This window comes from Pseudophryne corroboree, unplaced genomic scaffold (genome assembly GCF_028390025.1).
Source record: "Pseudophryne corroboree isolate aPseCor3 unplaced genomic scaffold, aPseCor3.hap2 scaffold_986, whole genome shotgun sequence".
In the NCBI taxonomy this organism is placed as follows: Eukaryota; Metazoa; Chordata; class Amphibia; order Anura; family Myobatrachidae; genus Pseudophryne; species Pseudophryne corroboree.
In genome coordinates, this window is record NW_026970566.1 from 89,507 (window position 1) to 108,501 (window position 18,995).

Consider the following 18,995-nt stretch of genomic DNA (forward strand, 5'->3'; position numbering starts at 1 on the left):
ACTGTGTGTGTCTGGTTCCCATAATATGTCTAGATGTCACTGACTATGTCTCCATGCAGGAGGGGGAGTATATAGAGGAACACAGGGGTCTGTACAAGGACGTGATGATGGAGAATCACCGGCCCCTCACATCACTGGGTAAGAGGAGACTGTCATGTATTGTACAGGGGAGAGCAGGTATGGGGGGCCCTATATACACACATCATCTGATAATCACATATATACACTGTACTCAGTCACTGTGTGTCTCCTACAGATGGGCCCAGTAACAGAGATACCCCAGAGAGATGTCCCCATCCTCTGTATTCCCAGGATTGTACAGAGGAGAATCACAGGATCCCACAGGAGGATCAGGTAGGTGGGATTTAGGGTCTCACCAATATACCAAAGTGACTGTCACTATATGATCTGTAGAGAAGCTGTGTGTGTCTTATACACTGATATTATACTGTTTCACCTCAGTTTAGTCTAACAATATGCAAATGCCATTGTATTATTTTTTGTTTTTTTAGGAAGAACATCTGTCTGATATTAAAATAGAAGATACAGGGGGAGAAGAAGAGACGTATGTGACTGATATAAAGGCAGAAGATATAGAGGGAGAAGAAGAGACGTATGTGACTGATGTAAAGGCAGAAGATATAGAGGGAGAAGAAGGAACGTATGTGACTGATATAAAGGCAGAATATATAGAGGGAGAAGAAGAGATATATGTGACTGATATGAAGACAGAAGATATAGAGGGAGAAGAAGAGACGTATGTGACTGATATGAAGACAGAAGATATAGAGGGAGAAGAAGAGACGTATGTGACTGATATAAAGACAGAAGATATAGAGGGAGAAGAAGAGACGTATGTGACTGATATGAAGACAGAAGATATAGAGGGAGAAGAAGAGACGTATGTGACTGATATAAAGGCAGAAGATATAGAGGGAGAAGAAGAGACGTATGTGACTGATATGAAGGCAGAAGATATAGAGGGAGAAGAAGAGACGTCTGTGACTGATATGAAGGCAGACGATACAGAGGGAGAAGAAGAGACGTATGTGACTGATATAAAGGCAGAAGATATAGAGGGAGAAGAAGAGACGTATGTGACTGATATGAAGGCAGAAGATATAGAGGGAGAAGAAGAGACGTATGTGACTGATATGAAGGCAGAAGATATAGAGGGAGAAGAAGATACGTATGTGACTGATATGAAGGCAGAAGATACAGAGGGAGAAGAAGAGACGTATGTGACTGATATAAAGGCAGAAGATATAGATGGAGAAGAAGAGACATATGTGAGGGGTGATCAGCAGTGTAAGGAGGAAGAGATCCCTACAGATATCAGCACAGGTGAGTAATAAACACTTAATGCAGAAGTCACATATTCTCATTGCTCAGTCACTACAGCAATCTCTTATCCTACACCCTCCTCTGCCATCAGCCCTGTTCTCAGTAGGGTGTTTCTCTGACATCCTAGTGGATGCTGGGGACTCCGTAAGGACCATGGGGAATAGACGGGCTCCGCAGGAGACTGGGCACTCTAAGAAAGATTTAGGACTACCTGGTGTGCACTGGCTCCTCCCCCTATGACCCTCCTCCAAGCCTCAGTTAGATTTCTGTGCCCGGCCGAGCTGGATGCACACTAGGGGCTCTCCTGAGCTTCTAGAAAGAAAGTATAGTTTAGGTTTTTTATTTTCAGTGAGACCTGCTGGCAACAGGCTCACTGCATTGAGGGACTAAGGGGAGAAGAAGCGAACCTACCTAAGTGGTGGTAGCTTGGGCTTCTTAGGCTACTGGACGCCATTAGCTCCAGAGGGATCGAACACAGGACCCGACCTCGTCGTCTGTTCCCGGAGCCGCGCCGCCGTGCCTCTTACAGAGCCAGAAGCAAGAAGGTGGTTCGGAAAATCGGCGACTGAAGACTTCTGTCTTCTCCAAGGTAGCGCACAGCACTGCAGCTGTGCGCCATTGCTCCTCATGCACACCACACACTGCGGTCACTGATGGGTTTAGGGCGCTGGGGGGGGGGCGCCCTGAGCAGCAATACTAACACCTTGGCTGGCAAACTGGCACCATATATAGCCCCAGGGGCTATATAGGTGCTTATTAACCCCTGCCAGAACTTTTACAATAGCGGGAGAAAGCCAGCTGAAAAAGGGGCGGGGCTAACTCCCTCAGCACACTGGCGCCATTTTTCCCTCACAGCTCCGCTGGAAGGAAGCTCCCTGGCTCTCCCCTGCGGTCCTGCACTACAGAAAAGGGTAAAAAAGAGAGGGGGGGGCACTAATTAGGCGCAGTATAACTATATTTATGCAGCTATAAGGGGAAAACACGTTTCTATAGGTGATATCCCTGTGATATATAGCGCTCTGGTGTGTGCTGGCATACTCTCCCTCTGTCTCTCCAAAGGGCTTTGTGGGGTCCTGTCCTCTGTAAGAGCATTCCCTGTGTGTCTGCTGGGTGTCGGTACTGCTGTGTCGACATGTATGAGGAGGAAAATTATGTGGAGGCGGAGCAAATGCCTGTGAATGTGATGTCACCCCCTGAGGGATCGACACCTGTGTGGTTGGACTTATGGAAGGAATTGCGTGAAAGTGTCAACTCCTTGCACAAAAGGACAGCCGGCTACACAGCTTGTGCCTGTTCCAGCGTCTCAAATGTCATCAGGGGCTTTAAAACGCCCGCTACCTCAGGTGACAGATACAGACGTCGACACGGATACCGACTCCAGTGTCGACGATGATGAGACTAGTGTACCCTCCAATAGGTCCACCCGTTACATGATTGAGTCAATGAAAAATGTTTTACACATTTCTGATAATACCCCAGGTACCACAAAAAAGGGTATTATGTTTGGTGAGAAAAAACTACCTGTAGTTTTTCCTGCATCTGAAGAATTAAATGAGGTGTGTGAGGAAGCATGGACTTCCCCCGATAAGAAATTGATAATTTCAAAACGGTTATTGGCAGCGTACCCTTTCCCGCTAGAGGATAGGTCACGTTGGGAAACACCCCCTAGGGTAGATAAAGCGCTGACACGCTTATCAAAGAAGGTGGCACTACCGTCTCCGGATACGGCCACCCTGAATGAACCTGCTGATAGAAAGCAGGAAGCTACCCTAAAAGCTATTTACACACACACGGGCATTATATTGCGACCAGCGATTGCATCAGCTTGGATGTGCAGTGCTGCTGCTGCGTGGTCAGATTCCCTGTCGGATAATATTGATACCATGGATAGGGACAATATTTTGCTGACGATTGAACATATAAAAGATGCAGTCTTATACATGCGTGATGCACAGAGGGATATTTGCCGGCTGGCATCAAGAATAAGCGCTATGTCCATTGTCGCCAGAAGAGGGTTATGGACTCGGCAATGGTCTGGCGATGCCGACTCAAAGCGGCACATGGATGTTTTACCCTATAAGGGGGTGGAACTGTTTGGGGATGGTCTTTCGGACCTCGTGTCCACAGCTACTCCTGGGAAATCGACCTTTTTGCCACAGGCTGCCCCACAGCAAAAGAAAGCACCGGTATCAGGTACTGTCCTTTCGGCCCCAGAAAAGCAAGAGGGCTAGAGGCTCATCCTTTCTGCCGAGAGGCAGAGGTAGAGGAAAAAAGCTGCAACACACAGCTAGTTCCCAAGAGCAGAAGTCCTCTCCTGCGTCCGGTAAGTCCACAGCATGACGCTGGGGCTGCTCAGGCGGACCCGGGTACGGTGGGGGCCCGTCTCAGAAATTTCAGCGCACAGTGGGCTCTCTCACAGGTGGATCCCTGGGTCCTTCAGGTAGTACTTCAGGGGTACAGGCTGGAATTCGAGACGTCTCCCCCCGCCGTTTCCTAAAATCTGCCTTACCGGCAACTCCCTCTGCCAGGGAGGCAGTGTTGGTGGCTATTCAAAAACTGTATTCACAGCAAGTGATTGTCAAGGTACCCCTCCTTCAGCAAGGAAAGGGTTACTATTCCACAATGTTTGTGGTACCGAAACCGGACGTTTCGGTGAGACCCATCTTAAATTTAAAATCCTTGAACACTTATATCAAAAGGTTCAAGTTCAAGATGGAATCGCTCAGGGCGGTTATTGCGAGCCTGGACGAGGGGGATTACATGGTCTCCCTGGACATCAAGGATGCGTACCTACATGTCCCCATTTACCCTCCTCACCAGGAGTACCTCAGATTTGTGGTACAGGACTGTCACTATCCGTTCCAGACGCTGCCGTTTGGGTTGTCCACGGCACCGAGGGTCTTTACCAAGGTAATGGCCGAAATGATGATTCTCCTTCGCAAGAAAGGTGTTTCAATTATCCCGTACTTAGACGATCTCCTGATAAAGGCGAGGTCCAGGGAACAGTTGGTACTGGGGGTAGCACTTTCTCGGGAAGTACTACAACAGCACGGCTGGATTCTCAACATTCCAAAGTCACAGCTGGTCCCGACGACACGTCTTCTGTTCCTGGGAATGATTCTGGACACAGACCAGAAAAGACTGTTTCTTCCAGTGGAAAAAGCCGAGGAGTTGTCATCTCTAGTCAGAAACATCCTAAAACCGGGTCAGGTGTCGGTACATCAATGCACACGAGTACTGGGAAAAATGGTAGCTTCGTACGAGGCATTTCCATTCGGAAGGTTCCACGCAAGGACTTTCCAGTGGGACCTGTTGGACAAATGGTCCGGGTCCCATCTCCAGATGCAACAGCGGATAACCCTGTCGGCAAGAACAAGGGTGTCGCTGCTGTGGTGGCTGCAGAGGGCTCATCTACTAGAGGGCCGCAGATTCGGAATACAGGACTGGGTCCTGGCGACCATGGATGCCAGCCTTCAGGGCTGGGGGGCAGTCACACAGGAAGAAATTTCCAAGGACTGTGGTCAAATCAGGAGATTTCGCTTCACATAAATATTCTGGAGCTAAGGGCCATTTACAATGCCTTAAGTCAGGCAAGACCCCTGCTTCAGAACCGGCCGGTGCTGATCCAGTCAGACAACATCACGGCGGTCGCCATGTAAACAGACAGGGCGGCACAAGAAGCAGGAGGGCAATGGCAGAAGCCACAAGGATTCTCCGATGGGCAGAGAATCATGTGTTAGCACTGACAGCAGTATTCATTCCGGGAGTGGACAACTGGGAAGCAGACTTCCTCAGCAGGCACGACCTCCACCTGGGAGAATGGGGACTTCATCCAGAAGTTTTCTGAATGCTGGTAAACCGTTGGGAAAAACCACAGGTGGACATGATGGCGTCCCACCTCAACAAAAAGCTAAAACGGTATTGCGCCAGGTCAAGGGACCCTCAGGCGATCGCTGTGGACGCTCTAGTGACACCGTGGGTGTACCAGTCGGTTTATGTGTTTCCTCCTCGGCCTCTCATACCCAAGGTACTGAGAATAATAAGAAGGCGAGGAGTGAGAACTATTCTCGTGGCTCCGGATTGGCCAAGAAGAGCTTGGTACCCGGAACTTCAAGAGATGCTTGCAGAGGACCCTTGGCCTCTGCCGCTCAGACAAGACCTGCTGCAGCAGGGACCCTGTCTGTTCCAAGACTTACCGCGGCTGCGTTTGACGGCATGGCGGTTGAACGCCGGATCCTAAAGGAAAAAGGCATTCCGGAAGAAGTCATCCCTACCCTGATCAAGGCCAGGAAGGATGTCACCGCAAAACATTATCACCGCATTTGGCGGAAATATGTTGCTTGGTGTGAGGCCAAGAAGGCCCCAGCGGAGGAATTTCAACTGGGTCGATTCCTACATTTCCTGCAAGCAGGTGTGACTTTGGGCCTCAAATTGGGGTCCATTAAAGTCCAGATCTCGGCCCTGTTGATTTTCTTCCAGAAAGAACTGGCTTCACTGCCTGAAGTTCAGACCTTTGTCAAGGGAGTTCTGCATATTCAGCCTCCTTTTGTGCCCCCAGTGAGGGATCTCAATGTGGTTTTGGAGTTCCTAAAATCGCATTGGTTTGAGCCACTTAAGACTATGGATTTGAAATATCTCACGTGGAAAGTGGTTATGCTGTTGGCTCTGGCTTCGGCCAGGCGTGTGTCAGAATTGGCGGCTTTGTCCTGTAAAAGCCATTATCTGATTTCTCTGACGTCCTAAGTGGATGCTGGGGACTCCGTCAGGACCATGGGGAATAGCGGCTCCGCAGGAGACAGGGCACAAAAGTAAAAGCTTTAGGATCAGGTGGTGTGCACTGGCTCCTCCCCCTATGACCCTCCTCCAAGCCTCAGTTAGGTTTTTGTGCCCGGCCGAGAAGGGTGCAATCTAGGTGGCTCTCCTAAAGAGCTGCTTAGAGTAAAAGTTTTTGTTAGGTTTTTTTAATTTTCAGTGAGTCCTGCTGGCAACAGGCTCACTGCAACGAGGGACTTAGGGGAGAAGAAGTGAACTCACCTGCGTGCAGGATGGATTGGCTTCTTAGGCTACTGGACACTAGCTCCAGAGGGACGATCACAGGTACAGCCTGGATGGGTCACCGGAGCCGCGCCGCCGACCCCCTTGCAGATGCTGAAGAGAGAAGAGGTCCAGAAATCGGCGGCTGAAGACTTCTCAGTCTTCATGAGGTAGCGCACAGCACTGCAGCTGTGCGCCATTGCTCTCAGCACACTTCACACCAATGGTCACTGAGGGTGCAGGGCGCTGGGGGGGGCGCCCTGGGCAGCAATGAAAGTACCTATGCTGGCTAAAAATACATCACATATAGCCTCTGGGGCTATATGGATGTATTTAACCCCTGCCAGGTTGTCAGAAAAACGGGAGAAGAAGCCCACCGAAAAGGGGGCGGGGCCTATTCTCCTCAGCACACAGCGCCATTTTCCCTCACAGAACTGCTGGTGGGAAGGCTCCCAGGCTCTACCCTGCACTGCACTACAGAAACAGGGTTAAAACAGAGAGGGGGGGCACTTATTTGGCGATATTATTATATATTAAGATGCTATAAGGGAAAACACTTATATAAGGTTGTCCCTGTATAATTATAGCGTTTTGGTGTGTGCTGGCAAACTCTCCCCAAAGGGCTAGTGGGGTCCTGTCCTCTATCAGAGCATTCCCTGTGTGTGTGCTGTGTGTCGGTACGTGTGTGTCGACATGTATGAGGACGATGTTGGTGAGGAGGCGGAGCAATTGCCTGTAATGGTGATGTCACTCTCTAGGGAGTCGACACCGGAATGGATGGCTTATTCAGGGAATTACGTGATAATTTCAACACGCTGCATGGTCGGTTGACGACATGAGACGGCCGGCAAACCAATTAGTACCTGTCCAGGCGTCTCAAACACCGTCAGGGGCTTTAAAACGCCCATTTACCTCAGTCGGTCGACACAGACACGGACACTGACTCCAGTGTCGACGGTGAAGAAACAAACGTATTTTCCATTAGGGCCACACGTTACATGTTAAGGGCAATGAAGGAGGTGTTACATATTTCTGATACTACAAGTACCACAAAAAAGGGTATTATGTGGGGTGTGAAAAAAACTACCTGTAGTTTTTCCTGAATCAGATAAATTAAATGAAGTGTGTGATGATGCGTGGGTTTCCCCCGATAGAAACACCCCTTAGGGTGGATAAGGCGCTCACACGCTTATCAAAACAAATGGCGTTACCGTCTCCAGATACGGCCGCCCTCAAGGAGCCAGCTGATAGGAGGCTGAAAAATATCCTAAAAAGTATATACACACATACTGGTGTTATACTGCGACCAGCGATCGCCTCAGCCTGGATGTGCAGCGCTGGGGTGGCTTGGTCGGATTCCCTGACTGAAAATATTGATACCCTTGACAGGGACAGTATTTTATTGACTATAGAGCATTTAAAGGATGCATTTCTATATATGCGAGATGCACAGAGGGATATTTGCACTCTGGCATCAAGAGTAAGTGCGATGTCCATATCTGCCAGAAGATGTTTATGGACACGACAGTGGTCAGGTGATGCAGATTCCAAACGGCACATGGAAGTATTGCCGTATAAAGGGGAGGAGTTATTTGGGGTCGATCCATCGGACCTGGTGGCCACGGCAACAGCTGGAAAATCCACCTTTTTTACCCCAAGTCACATCTCAGCAGAAAAAGACACCGTCTTTTCAGCCTCTGTCCTTTCGTCCCCATAAGGGCAAGCGGACAAAAGGCCAGTCATATCTGCCCAGGGATAGAGGAAAGGGAAGAAGACTGCAGCAGGCAGCACATTCCCAGGAACAGAAGCCCTCCACCGCTTCTGCCAAGTCCTCAGCATGACGCTGGGGCCGTACAAGCGGACTCAGGTGCTGTGGGTGGTCGTCTCAAGAGTTTCAGCGCGTAGTGGGCTCACTCGCAAGTGGACCCCTGGATCCTACAGGTAGTATCCCAGGGGTACAAATTGGAATTCGAGACGTCTCCCCCTCGCAGGTTCCTGAAGTCTGCTTTACCAACGTCTCCCTCCGACAGGGAGGCAGTATTGGAAACAATTCACAAGCTGTATTCCCAGCAGGTGATAATCAAAGTACCCCTCCTACAACAAGGAAAGGGGTATTATTCCACACTATATTGTGGTACTGAAGCCAGACGACTCTGTGAGACCTATTCTAAATCTGAAATCTTTGAACACTTACATACAAAGGTTCAAATCAAGATGGAGTCACTCAGAGCAGTGATAGCGAACCAGGAAGAAGGGGACTATATGGTGTCCCTGGACATCAAGGATGCTTACCTCCATGTCCCAAATTGCCCTTCTCACCAAGGGTTCCTCAGGTTCGTGGTACAGAACTGTCACTATCAGTTTCAGACGCTGCCGTTTGGATTGTCCACGGCACCCCGGGTCTTTACCAAAGTAATGGCCGAAATTATGATTCTTCTTCAAAGAAAAGGCGTCTTAATTATCCCTTACTTGGACGATCTCCTGATAAGGGCAAGGTCCAGAGAACAGTTGGAGGTCGGAGTAGCACTATCTCAAGTAGTTCTACGACAGCACGGGTGGATTCTAAATATTCCAAAATCGCAGCCGTTTCCGACGACACGTCTGCTGTTCCTAGGGATGATTCTGGACACAGTCCAGAAAAAGGTGTTTCTCCCGGAGGAGAAAACCAGGGAGTTATCCGAGCTAGTCAGGAACCTCCTAAAACCAGGAAAAGTGTCAGTGCATCGAGTCCTGGGAAAAATGGTGGCTTCTTACGAAGCGATTCCATTCGGCAGATTCCACGCAAGAACTTTTCAGTGGGATCTGCTGGACAAATGGTCCGGATCGCATCTTCAGATGCATCAGCGGATAACCCTATCTCCAAGGACAAGGGTGTCTCTCCTGTGGTGGTTACAGAGTGCTCATCTTCTAGAGGGCCGCAGATTCGGCATTCAGGATTGGATGCTGGTGACCACGGATGCCAGCCTGAGAGGCTGGGGAGCAGTCACACAGGGAAAAAATTTCCAGGGAGTGTGATCAACTCTGGAGCCTTTTCTCCACATAAATATACTGGAGCTAAGGGCAATTTACAATGCTCTAAGCTTAGCAAGACCTCTGCTTCAAGGTCAGCCGGTATTGATCCAGTGGGACAACATCACGGCAGTCGCCCACGTAAACAGACAGGGCGGCACAAGAAGCAGGAGGGCAATGGCAGAAACTGCAAGGATTCTTCGCTGGGCGGAAAATCATGTGATAGCACTGTCAGCAGTGTTCATTCCGGGAGTGGACAACTGGGAAGCAGACTTCCTCAGCAGGCACGACCTCCACCCGGGAGAGTGGGGACTTCATCGGGAAGTCTTCCACATGATTGTGAACCGTTGGGAAAGACCAAAGGTGGACATGATGGCGTCCCGCCTGAACAAAAAACTGGACAGGTATTGCGCCAGGTCAAGAGACCCTCAGGCAATAGCTGTGGACGTTCTGGTAACACCGTGGGTGTACCAGTCGGTGTATGTGTTCCCTCCTCTGCTTCTCATACCCAAGGTATTGAGAATTATAAGACGTAGAGGAGTAAGAACTATACTCGTGGCTCCAGATTGGCCAAGAAGGACTTGGTACCCGGAACTTCAAGAGATGCTCACAGAGGACTCATGGCCTCTGCCGCTAAGAAGGGACTTGCTTCAGCAAGTACCATGTCTGTTCCAAGACTTACCGCGGCTGCGTTTGACGGCATGGCGGTTGAACGCCGGATCCTAAGGGAAAAAGGCATTCCGGAAGAGGTCATTCCTACCCTGGTCAAAGCCAGGAAGGAGGTGACCGCACAACATTGCGTGGTGTGAGGCCAGGAAGGCCCCACGAAGAAATTTCAACTCGGTCGATTCCTGCATTTCCTGCAAACAGGAGTGTCTATGGGCCTCAAATTGGGGTCCATTAAGGTTCAAATTTCGGCCCTGTCGATTTTCTTCCAGAAAGAATTGGCTTCAGTTCCTGAAGTCCAGAAGTTTGTTAAGGGAGTACTGCATATACAACCCCCTTTTGTGCCTCCAGTGGCACTGTGGGATCTCAACGTAGTTCTGGGATTCCTCAAATCACATTGGTTTAAACCGCTCAAATCTGTGGATTTGAAATATCTCACATGGAAAGTGACCATGCTGTTGGCCCTGGCCTCGGCCAGGCGAGTGTCAGAATTGGCGGCTTTGTCTCACAAAAGCCCATATCTGATTGTCCATTCGGACAGGGCAGAGCTGCGGACTCGTCCCCAGTTTCTCCCTAAGGTGGTGTCAGTGTTTCACCTGAACCAGTTTATTGTGGTACCTGCGGCTACTAGGGACTTGGAGGACTCCAAGTTGCTAGATGTTGTCAGGGCCCTGAAAATATAGGTTTCCAGGACGGCTGGAGTCAGGAAAACTGACTTGCTGTTATCCTGTATGCACCCAACAAACTGGGTGCTCTTGCTTCTAAGCAGACGATTGCTAGTTGGATGTGTAGTACAATTCAGCTTGCACATTCTGTGGCAGGCCTGCCACAGCCAAAATATGTAAATGCCCATTCCACAAGGAAGGTGGGCTCATCTTGGGCGGCTGCCCGAGGGGTCTCGGCTTTACAACTTTGCCGAGCTGCTACTTGGTCAGGGGCAAACACGTTTGCTAAATTCTATAAATTTGATACCCTGGCTGAGGAGGACCTGGAGTTCTCTCATTCGGTGCTGCAGAGTCATCCGCACTCTCCCGCCCGTTTGGGAGCTTTGGTATAATCCCCATGGTCCTGACGGAGTCCCCAGCATCCACTTAGGACGTCAGAGAAAATAAGAATTTACTTACCGATAATTCTATTTCTCGTAGTCCGTAGTGGATGCTGGGCGCCCATCCCAAGTGCGGATTGTCTGCAATACTTGTACATAGTTATTGTTACAAAAATCGGGTTATTATTGTTGTGAGCCATCTTTTCAGAGGCTCCGCTGTTATCATGCTGTTAACTGGGTTCAGATCACAGGTTGTACAGTGTGATTGGTGTGGCTGGTATGAGTCTTACCCGGGATTCAAAATCCTTCCTTATTGTGTACGCTCGTCCGGGCACAGTATCCTAACTGAGGCTTGGAGGAGGGTCATAGGGGGAGGAGCCAGTGCACACCACCTGATCCTAAAGCTTTTACTTTTGTGCCCTGTCTCCTGCGGAGCCGCTATTCCCCATGGTCCTGACGGAGTCCCCAGCATCCACTACGGACTACGAGAAATAGAATTATCGGTAAGTAAATTCTTATTTTTCCATATGGATAGGGCAGAATTGAGGACTTGTCCTCAGTTCCTCCCGAAGGTGGTATCAGCTTTTCACTTGAACCAACCTATTGTGGTGCCTGCGGCTACTAGGGACTTGGAGGGTTCCAAGTTAGTGGACGTAGTCGGGGCCCTGAAAATATATGTTTCCAGGACGGCTGGAGTCAGGAAAACTGACTCGCTGTTTATTCTATATGCACCCAACAAGCTGGGTGCACCTGCCTCTAAGCAAACTATCGCGCGCTGGATTTGTAGCACTATTCAGCTGGCACATTCTGCGGTGGGACTACCGCAGCCTAAATCTGTAAAAGTCCATTCCACAAGGAAGGTGGGCTCATCTTGGGCGGCTGCCCGAGAGGTCTCGGCTTTACAACTTTGCCGAGCTGCTACTTGGTCAGGGGCAAACACGTTTGCAAAATTCTATAAATTTGATACCCTGGCTGAGGAGGACCTGGAGTTCTCTCATTCGGTGCTGCAGAGTCATCCGCACTCTCCCGCCCGTTTGGGAGCCTTGGTATAATCCCCATGGTCCTTACGGAGTCCCCAGCATCCACTAGGACGTCAGAGAAAATAAGAATTTACTCACCGGTAATTCTATTTCTCGTAGTCCGTAGTGGATGCTGGGCGCCCATCCCAAGTGCGGATTGTATGCAATACTTGTAAATAGTTATTGTTACACAAATCGGGTTGTTATTGCGAGCCATCTGTTCAGAGGCTCCATTGTTATCATACTGTTAACCGGGGTTCCTATCACAAATTATATGGTGTGATTGGTGTGGCTGGTATGAGTCTTACCCGGGATTCAAAATCCTTCCTTAATGTGTCAGCTCTTCCGGGCACAGTGTCCTAACTGAGGCTTGGAGGAGGGTCATAGGGGGAGGAGCCAGTGCACACCAGGTAGTCCTAAATCTTTCTTAGAGTGCCCAGTCTCCTGCGGAGCCCGTCTATTCCCCATGGTCCTTACGGAGTCCCCAGCATCCACTACGGACTACGAGAAATAGAATTACCGGTGAGTAAATTCTTATTTTCTAACACAAGGCTATCCATGACAAATATCACATGTACAGAGTTATTACACACAACACTATAATGTTATTAAAAGTAACAAGCAGAAGTTAATTATTAGTAATTATATATAAATGTGTATATATGTATGTATATAATATAATTTGTATTGTTTTTTGTGGAGTGCCTAATTTATATGCATTTTGTTAGATGATGCAGGTATGAAATATTTCCTGCTATACAGTAGACCTGAGCTCACCAAATACAATTCGTATAAGATTCAGAAATACAATGACATTTGAATCTAGAACTACAAGTAAAACAGATTAAAATCTTATCACAAGTACATATCTGTATAATCAGAAGACAAGCGTTTTGCACTTGTTGTCACCCTTGCATGGGCGGGCTTGTTCTTATCCACTCCACTCTAAATCCAAATTGCGTGTCAATAAACGTGTTTCATCAATAGTGACTTCTTCAGGGGTGTTTTCTGTTAAAGGCTTTATCCTGAAATATCAATTGTGTAGACTTGAAATAATTGTGTAACCTTCAGACGGTAATTGTGGACTTGTTCATGAGGAACACATTCCTAATTACTTGTGAATAATAGTTCCTGCTCTGTGCAGTTCTGAGGTTATGACTTTAGGGAATGTAATGGCCAGATCCAATATTGCTCAATCTAAGGTCTCCCAGTAGCCTTACTACATACATAAATGTGTCTTACACTCACTATTTTAACTAACAATAATAAACAGTGGAGTTTTAGTTAATGTATTGCTCAGTACATTTAAGCCTGCAGCCCCCGACAAGGGACCCCACTATACTGCAGGTCCTACTCTATTGCTCAAAATAATTACCATAAAAACAGCTAGTGTTAAACTTTAGGTATGCTCTCAGTGGCGGAATAGTTGATGAAAGGCTTGGATTGGTTTTCAGAGCACCAGTCTGATGTGCCACATATCACGTGGCCTTCCAATTTCCCCAGATCTGGGACTGCTTGGCTGGGTCCGGCATTGTACTGTTGGTGCAGTTCCTGATGCGTTTGGAACGATTGGTGGTTGCTAGGGGTCCTAAATGCCTGTGATCCCGATTTGTCATGATCTACTTTCGCCCACTGTTCCGCCGCTGAGATTCTTGGTGTCCATGCTTCTTCCACTGTAGATGGACACTACTCACTGTCTACAAGGGATCACCAACAAACAAATGCCGGTCTCGGCCACAACCAGTGGCTCCCTTTTGCCAGTTGCATCACGTGCACGACCCATGGTTCCATCTGAAAAAGAAACAATATCTCAACAAATTTGCATTGTATCAATACCTCAGACATCCACAATGATCATCCAGTAGTTTTAGTGTCACCATCTACTCGCATGTACACGTCCCATGTCGTTAATATACCTGGTGGAACCGCCATGTCGCCAGCCGTCACGCGCTCCAGCGCATCAAAGTGACGTCATCTGACACACGCTATGTCCGGGGATATGGAGAGAACCTCGTCCACGTGATCTGTAGTAACCAATGAGGACAAAAGTATTAAGTAACCTACCGATCAAATTCTATCCTCTTAGATATATATATATATATCTTTCTCCGGCAGGGTCCACAGGTTATCCTTAGGATAACATTGGGATATGATGACGTGACAGCGGATTTGCACCAAAAGGTCAAAGCTTTCGGCCTCCCAGCATGCAACGGGCCTGTCCATATATTCCTGGCTCAGGCAAATCAGTTTTTTGTTTGGTGCGGCAGGAGCCGGACCATGGTCAGAGGGCTGCTGTTTTTTAGCAGCCATAAGTTTTCTTATTTTATTTTTATAGTATTACTATTTTTTTGAGTGATCTTTGTAAAAAGCATCTTATACGCACCTTACAGTCACTCCAACAAATCCCCGCTGGGTCGAGACAACGCTTACCCACGTGTACAGTGAGGCAGGCACAGGTTCTGGTAAACCTTCATGGGCTACTTTGCACAGACATTATCCAATGTAGCTGAGCAATTTGTACCAGCTCCTATACCAGTGAAAGGTTTCCCTATTAACCCTTACATGCAACATTCATTCTGAGGTTTATACACCTAGGAAATTGTCAGCCTCTCAAAAAATCAGGCTGAAAGGCTGATGGTAAGTAAATCACATAGACATGATACAACATCTTCACAGTCTACACATGTTTTAGATGAGGATTCGTTGGAGGATGAGGACTCATTGCACTTTGAAAGGTCTCAGCTCAGTGGACATATTATCATCTGAGCTAATTAGTGCTATGTAAGCCATTCTATCCTTAGAAGAGGCAGCAGAACCTGTATTAAAAACTAAGACAACGGTGTTTAAACATCCCAAAACAGCTGATGGAAATTTTGGGTTATGCCCAGTAGGAAGTTAGAATTCCAAGAAATGGAATTCCAATTTCTCATACGTCCTAGAGGATGCTGGGGTCCACTTCAGTACCACGGGGTATAGACGGTTCCACAGGAGCCATGGGCACTTTAAGACTTTTTCAGAGTGTGAACTGGCTTCTCCCTCTATGCCCCTCCTCCAAACCTCAGTTTAGAAAATGTGCTCAGGCAGACTGGTCGCACTCTAGTGGAGCTCTACTGAGTTTCACTAAAAAGACTTTATGTTAGGTTTTTTATTTTCATGGAGGCTGCTGGCAACAGTCTCCCTGCTTCGTGGGACTTAGGGGGAAAAAGTAGGAACCAGCTTCCTAAAGAGTTTCATGGCTTTGCTTCTTGCTGACAGGACACCATTAGCTCCGGAAGGGTACTGAACACTAGCTGCGGCTATGCGCTCACTCCCGCAGCACGCCATCACCCCCCTTACAGAGCCAGAAGTCAGAAGACAGGTGAGTGTACAGAAGAAAGAATCTGCAGTCATCGTGACGGCTAAAAGGTACCGCGCAGCGGGCGGGAACGCTGCGCGCCAAGCTACCCATTACACAGGCACAGCAGGGTGCACGACGCGGGGGGGTGGCACTCTGGGCAGCATGAATCCTACTCAAAACTGGCTAAAAGGGGACATAAGATGCCGAGGCACATTCCTAGCCCTCGCCAGTATAAAAAATAGTGTTGACATTTCTGAGGAGAAACGCACCATTACGGGGCGGGGCTTCCTCCTCAGTCAACCAGCACACTGCTCAGCGCCATTTTCTCCACACAGGCTGCAGGAGAAGAAACGCTGGTCCTTCACTACTGAACCAAGTATCAGGGTGTAAATAAGGGGGGGGCACAGTGTATTTGTATTGTATAATTTGACATTATAAAAGCGCTACAAGTCTCTGTGGACATTTTAGATTACACAGGGATTTAATATTGGCGCTGAGTTTTGATCTGGCTAATCCTTTCTGTGTCCTTCTGACAGATTTTACTGTGGGTCTGTCCCCTATAAGCCCCGGAGTGTCTGTGGTGTGTTTGTGCACGTGTGTGACATGTCTGAGGCAGAGAGCTCTCCCCTGAGGGAGCCATTTTAGGGACACAGAGTTGTAATGTGGTGGCGCTGCCGGCACACCATGAGCCTGAATGGGTGAAAGAATTACGTGATAGTGTGAATCATATCAGTAAGAGATTGGATAAGTCTGAGTCTCGTGCAGAAAACTGGAGAAAATCAGTCGAAGATGTGATTTTTAATAGTTCTGCTTATTCATCCACAGGGGACCCCTCTGGGTCACATAAAAGACCATTTGCACAAATAGTACATACTGATACCGACACGGACTCTGATTCCTGTGTCGACACTAGTGATTCCAGAGGAATAGATCCAAAATTAGCGAAGAACATTCAGTATATGATTGTTGCTATAAAGGAGGTCTTACAAGTTACAGAAGCCCCTCCTTTACCTCAGGAGAAGGCTTACTTTTATAAAGCATGAGCTGAACACTTTGAGGGAGTCTGGGTGAACCCTGAAAATAAATTTGATTCCCAAAAGAATTCAGGTTGCTTATCCTTTCCCGGCAGAGGACAGGAAAAGGTGGGAGTCACCCCCCGATTTAGACCGTGCCCTGTCACGTTTAACAAAAAAGGTGATTCTCCCTGCGCCTGGGATGGCTTCCCTAAAGGAGCCGGCAGACCGCAAGTTAGAGACTACGTTAAAATCTATTTATGTGGCCAATGGGACAGACCTACCATTGCCTGTGCGTGGGTGAGTAGTGCTATTGAAAAATGGTCAGAAAACTTGTCATCAGAGATTGACACAATAGGTAAAGGCCAGATTCTCCTAACGTTGGGTCATATCAAAGACACTGCTGCATATATGCTTGAGGCCATGAAAGATATTGGGCTTTTGGGATCAAAGCCGCTACCATGGCTATTTCAGCAAGGAGGGCATTGTGGATTCGCCAATGGAATGCTGATGCAGATTCCAAAAGAAATATGGAGGCTCTCCCATATAAAGGTGAGGCCTTGTTTGGAGATGAGCTGGATGCTTTAGTCTCTGCGGCTACCGCAGGTAAGTCGACATTCTTGACTTATGCTCCTGTGCCGGCGAAAAAGGCACACTCTCAGATGCAGTCCTTTCGGCCCAATAAATACAAAAAGGATAAAGGTTTCCCTTTCTTTGCATGTAGAGGGAGGGGAAGAGGAGAGGAAAAAAATTCAGCAGCGTCTCTGGGATCACAGGAGCAGAAATCAACCCCTGCTTCTGCCAAATCTTCAGCATGACGCTGGGGCTCCATTGCGGGAGTCTGCTCAGGTGGGGGCACGTCTGAAACTTTTCGGTCAGTTCTGGGTTCAATCTGGCCTGGACCCTTGGATTTTACAAATTGTGTCCTACGGGTACAAACTGGAGTTTCAAGACATTCCCCCAGGATGATTTTTCAAATTGGCCATACCAGCTTCGCTTCCAGACAGGGAAGTAGTAGCAACAGCAATACAAAAATTGTGTCCGGATCAAGTCATTGTCCTGGTTCCCTTGTCACAACAAGGAGAAGGGTTTTATTCAAGCCTATTTGTAGTTCCGAAGCCAGACGGCTCGGTCAAACCAATCCTAAACCAGTTCAAGATGGAATCTCTGAGGGCAGTGATTTCCAGTCTGGAGGAGGGGGAATTCATGGTGTCAGTGGACATAAAAGATACCTACTTGCATGTTCCCATTTATCCTCCACATCAAGCTTATCTGAGATTCGCATGCAGGATTGTCATTACCAATTTCAGACGTTGCCGTTCGGACTTTCCACGGCTCCGAGGGTGTTCACCAAGGTAATGGCGGAGATGATGGTCCTCCTTCGACAGCAAGGAGTCAATATAATTCCTTACCTGGACGATCTGATAAAAGCGAGGTCCAGAGAAAAGCTGGTGCAAAATATTGCACTCTCCCTGACAATACTTCAACATCACGGTTGGATCATAAATTTTCCAAAGTCATAGTTGAAACCGAGGACAAGATTGTCCTTTCTGGTGATGATACTGGACACAGAAGTACAGAGGGTATTTCTTCCAGTAGAAAAGGCTCTGGAAATCCAGGGAATGGTCAAACAAGTCCTGAAACCAACAAGAGTGTCGATTCATCAATGCATTCGGTTGTTGGGAAAGATGGTAGTATTCCAGTGGGACCTGTTGGACAAGTGGTCCGGATCCCATCTAAACATGCATCAGAGGATAATCCTGTCATCCAAAGCCATAATTTCGCTCCTGTGGTGGCTACACAGTTCTCACCTACTAGAGGGACGCAGATTCGGGATTCAGGACTGGATCCTGGTGACCACAGATGCAAGTCTCCGAGGCTGGGGAGCTGTCACACAAGGGGAAAGCTTCCAAGGAAGATGGTCAAGTCAAGGAATTTGTCTTCACATAAATGTTCTGGAGTTGAGAGCCATTTACAATGGCCTTCTACATGCGGTGCATCTTCTTCAAGATCAACCCCTACAGATCCAGTCAGACAGTGTAACAGCAGTAGCGTACATAAACCATCAGGGCGGAACGAAAAGCAAAGCGGCAATGGCAGAGGTGTCAAAGATCCTCCGCTGGGCAGAAAGACGTGCAAGAGCTCTGTCGGCAATTTTCATTCCGGGAGTGGACAACTGGGAAGCAGACACGATCTCCATCCAGGAGAATAGGACAGCCACCAAGAAGTCTTCGCAGAGTTGACAGGTCTTTGGGGAATTCCTCAAATAGACATGATGACGTCTCGTCACAACAAGAAGCTTCAGGGATATTGTTCCAGGTCAACCTCAAGCAATAGCAGTGGATGCACTGGTCGCCCAGTGGGTGTTTCGGTCGGTGTATGTCTTCCCTCCGCTTCCACTGATACCAAAAGTTCTCAAAATAATAAGAACAGGAGTTCGTGCAATCCTCATTGTCCCAGACTGGCCAAGGAGTGCTTGGTATCCAGATCTTCAGGAGTTGCTCATGGAAGATCCTCAGCCCCTTCCT

At 48.2% G+C, this 18,995-nt stretch overlaps 1 protein-coding gene across 1 annotated transcript in view; it reads left to right on the plus strand.

Moving 5' to 3' along the window:
* The first annotated feature begins 261 nt into the window (after window positions 1-261).
* Window positions 262-18,995, plus strand: part of LOC135049039 (oocyte zinc finger protein XlCOF7.1-like) — a 62,538-nt gene continuing 43,804 nt past the window's right edge. The window contains exons 1-2 of the mRNA XM_063955600.1: window positions 262-354; window positions 513-1,344. Of these exons, the coding sequence (XP_063811670.1) occupies window positions 723-1,344 (622 nt within the window). The 5' untranslated portion in view covers window positions 262-354; window positions 513-722. The remainder of the gene's footprint in view (window positions 355-512; window positions 1,345-18,995) is intronic.